Source organism: Seriola aureovittata, chromosome 3, assembly GCF_021018895.1.
Source record: "Seriola aureovittata isolate HTS-2021-v1 ecotype China chromosome 3, ASM2101889v1, whole genome shotgun sequence".
Taxonomy (NCBI): Eukaryota; Metazoa; Chordata; class Actinopteri; order Carangiformes; family Carangidae; genus Seriola; species Seriola aureovittata.
Genome location: NC_079366.1, coordinates 23,459,763 through 23,463,485, shown reverse-complemented (window position 1 = coordinate 23,463,485; position 3,723 = coordinate 23,459,763). Strand labels below are relative to the sequence as shown.

Genomic DNA, 3,723 nt, shown 5'->3' with positions numbered 1-3,723 from the left:
TATACGGTCTTGGCCTGATATAAACACTCCCGTACAGCAGGTGGCAGTATACATTAGCTAGTAGCTAATGTTCCACCCACAGGAAGGAATCGTTATTATTAGTACGATCGCCGTTCGTTCGTGGAAGCTTCGAACCGCTGTGCGTTAGTGTGAAGTGAATGGTTAAACTTAACTGAAGAAAACTAATAGCTAAGCCTTTTTTGTAAAGTTTCGCTCTTCCTCGATCAATATCGGAGTTCGAATGCAAGTTTTCATTTTTTGCTCCTCACTGAGTGACTTTTGTCGTCGGTTAGCCATTTAGCCTCCAAGCTAACGAGAGCTAGTTAGCGAAGGTATGCTAACTACAGTTTACTCCCATTAATCTCATCAAACAGAGACTGCATACGCAGATATATTGGAACATTGCTGAGTTTTTTTAGATTGTACTGTTGTAACCAGCAGAGGATATAATGGGGTCGTCAAAGAAACACAAGGAAAAGAGTCGCGACAAGGACACAGAAGAGCGCCGTCGTGAACATAAGAAACATCGCCACAAGGATAGAGATACTTCGGATCGAGATGGGACTCGGGAGAAAGAGAAACGAAAGCGCTCCAGGTCCAGAGAAAGAAGTGGAAGGGAGAGCCGCGGCAAAGGTGAAAAGAGCAGCGGCGAGCCACGAGTGAAAAAGGAGAAAATTGATCTTGGCTATGAGGAGAGCAATACAGAAGTGGAACCACAGTCTGCAAGCGGAGATGCGTCTCTCAGCATTGAGGAAACAAACAAACTCAGAGCGAAGCTGGGTCTGAAGCCTCTCGAGTTAAATGAGAACAAGAAGGAGCTCGGGACCAAAGAGGAGCCAATGGTGGCTGCGACCATAAATCCTGTTCTCATCCAAAAGCAGAAAGATATGAAAGAGAAGCTTGCAGCCATGAAAGAAAAACGCATCCTGAATCAGAAATTAGGAAAAGTAAAGACCCTAGCTGAGGAAGACTGGTTAGATGATACAGCTGCTTGGGTGGAGAAAAGCAGAAAGATGGCAAAAGAAAAAGAAATGGCAGAGAAAAGAGCCAAACTTCTGGAGGAGATGGATGAGGAATTTGGTGTGAGCAGTCTGGTAGAGAAGGAGTTCGCACAAAGCAGAAGTGATGCCTACTCATCTCAAGATCTAAAGGGACTCAAAGTGCAGCACAAGGTGGACTCCTTCACCGAGGGTCAGACAGTCATCCTGACCCTACAGGATAAAGGTGTACTCGAGGAGGAAGAAGATGTGCTGGTAAATGTGGGGCTGGTGGACAAGGAAAAAGCAGATAAGAATGTGGAGTTGAAAAAGAAAAAGCCAGATTACAAGCCCTATGAAGAGGAGGAGAGTGTGGATGACATGGTTACCTTTAAGCCCCGTTCTGTACTTTCAAAGTACGATGAGGAAATTGAGGGTGAAAAGAAAAAGAGCTTCCGGTTGAGTACAGGGGGCTTTGCTGACGGGGAACGAGAGCGGGAACTCCAGGCCATGAGAGAGACTCTACGAAATCAGGCCCAGTCCTTGGAAATGCCTGCTCTCACCATCGCCTCAGAGTATTACACACCTCAGGAAATGGTGGGCTTCAAAAAGACAAAACGGCGTGTGAAGAAGATCAGGAAGAAGGAGAAGCAGACAGCTGCTGATGAACTTCTCCTCGATGACACTCGCAGCTCAGATTTTGGCTCCAGGACACGTGGTCGTGGCCGCAAACAGTTGGATGACAATGAGGAAGAAGTAAAGGAGGAGGAGAGCAGTCTGCCACATGATACCCCGCAGATGTCTGATGACATCAGGATGGCTGAAATGGACATAAGTGATGAAGAAGACTTCACACTTCCTGAGTCAGCTGTAATTGAGGAGGATGAGGCAGAGCAGGAGCTGCAGAAACAACTGGAGAAGCAGAGGAAGCTGAAACAAAAGCAGCTTCTAAAAGATTCTGGGGAGAAAGTGGCAGAACAGATTAAAGTGCTTGGTAATGGTGAGAATGACAATGATCCTGATAGGAGGAACAACATTGTTTTCAACGCCACCTCAGAGTTTTGCAGAACTCTGGGTGATATTCCAACTTATGGACTGTCAGGCAACAGAGAGGACCAAGAAGACATTATGGACTTTGAACAGGAGGAAGAGAAAGATGATGCTGGAGATTCAGACTCTGAAATGGATGAGAATGTTGGATGGAGCACAGTCAACTTGGATGAAGAGCAAAAACAACCTGACTTCTCCACAGCCTCAGCCACCATTTTAGATGAAGAGCCCATTGTCAACTCCGGCCTTGCTGCTGCCTTGCTTTTGTGCAAAAACAAAGGTCTGTTGGACACTCAAATGCAGAAGGTAGCCCGTGTCAAAGCCACAAAGGGCGCCCTGCCCAACGACAACTACTGCATTGAGGACAAGATGGGCTTTGATGACAAGTACAGTCGCAGAGAAGAATACAGAGGCTTCACTCAAGACTTCAAGGAGAAGGATGGGTACAAGCCTGACGTTAAGATTGAATATGTGGATGAGTCTGGGCGGAAACTCACTCCAAAAGAAGCTTTCAGGCAGCTTTCACATCGATTCCATGGGAAAGGATCTGGAAAGATGAAGACAGAGAGAAGGATGAAAAAGCTGGAGGAAGAGGCACTGCTGAAGAAGATGAGCAGCAGTGATACTCCTCTGGGGACTGTTGCCTTGCTTCAAGAGAAGCAGAAGTCTCAGAAGACACCATATATTGTGCTTAGTGGGAGTGGGAAAAGTATGAATGCAAACACCATCACTAAATGAGTGAATGGAGAAGAGTGGATTATCTTTAATACAAACGTACACATTCATACACAGGATGTTTTAAGTAAAGTAACTGCTATAATGTCATGCCCCAGTACATACAAGTGTAACTGCTGTAGTAAGAATTGTTGAATAAAATGAATACAAATAAGAGAAATGTTTGTTTTCTTTCCTTTTCTGTGTTTGAAATTTTCAAGGTGAAGAGTAAATTTAAAAGGTAACTATTGTCATAATGAGAATATTTTGAGAACTGTTGTCCATTTGTGGAATGGGCTAAGAAATAGTTGAAGTAAAGAACGAGGGGAGCAAAAAAAAGTGTAAAATGCATTTGGGTTATGATGAGCAGTAAAAGTAGACAGAATTGAATGATAGTAAATAAAATAATGCAAAAATGTAAACACTGAAAATGTTTTGTTGAATTGCACATGGTGTAATACATCTTTGATAATCTAAAAGATTAAAATTTCCTCTTCCATGGTTTCATCATAACTTAAAGTTGTACATGAATACAAGAAGTGTAAAATTTGAACAGTAGATGATCGAATACAACCCTACATTATAGATATTCCACTATATAGATACTGTCCAAAAATAGGGTGCAATTCTTATCCAATAGAGGGCAGCCTTGTAATGGTTTGTCAGAAAGCACACGATACTGGTGGGTAATTATTTGCAGGGCGTCTTTCGTCTTTCCTCAAATTCATTTAATATTGAATTTTATTAAAATATACTAATTTTCTTTAAATTAAAATTAGAGTAGATATTGCCCAGGTAACTATTAAAACGTTTTAACTGCACTAGATTGTTGTAATACTACCAAAGACATTCTCACCGTCGTTCATGTTGTCAAATATCTAGTAAGGCTCATAGTGTGAGAGTGTATTTATAATAATATTGGTTGATATTGTTATTGAGATATTATTATTATTATTATATTATTTTATGTTTTTTATTATTA

The 3,723-nt window shown here is 42.0% G+C and overlaps 1 protein-coding gene across 1 annotated transcript; it reads left to right on the top strand.

The window, feature by feature from the left end:
* Positions 1-131: 131 nt before the first annotated feature.
* sart1 (spliceosome associated factor 1, recruiter of U4/U6.U5 tri-snRNP) lies at positions 132-2,922 on the top strand. The gene has a single exon (XM_056372243.1). It carries the CDS (start codon positions 450-452, stop codon positions 2,763-2,765), a length of 2,316 nt encoding a protein of 771 aa, XP_056228218.1. The 5' UTR covers positions 132-449; the 3' UTR covers positions 2,766-2,922.
* The last annotated feature ends 801 nt before the right edge of the window (positions 2,923-3,723 follow it).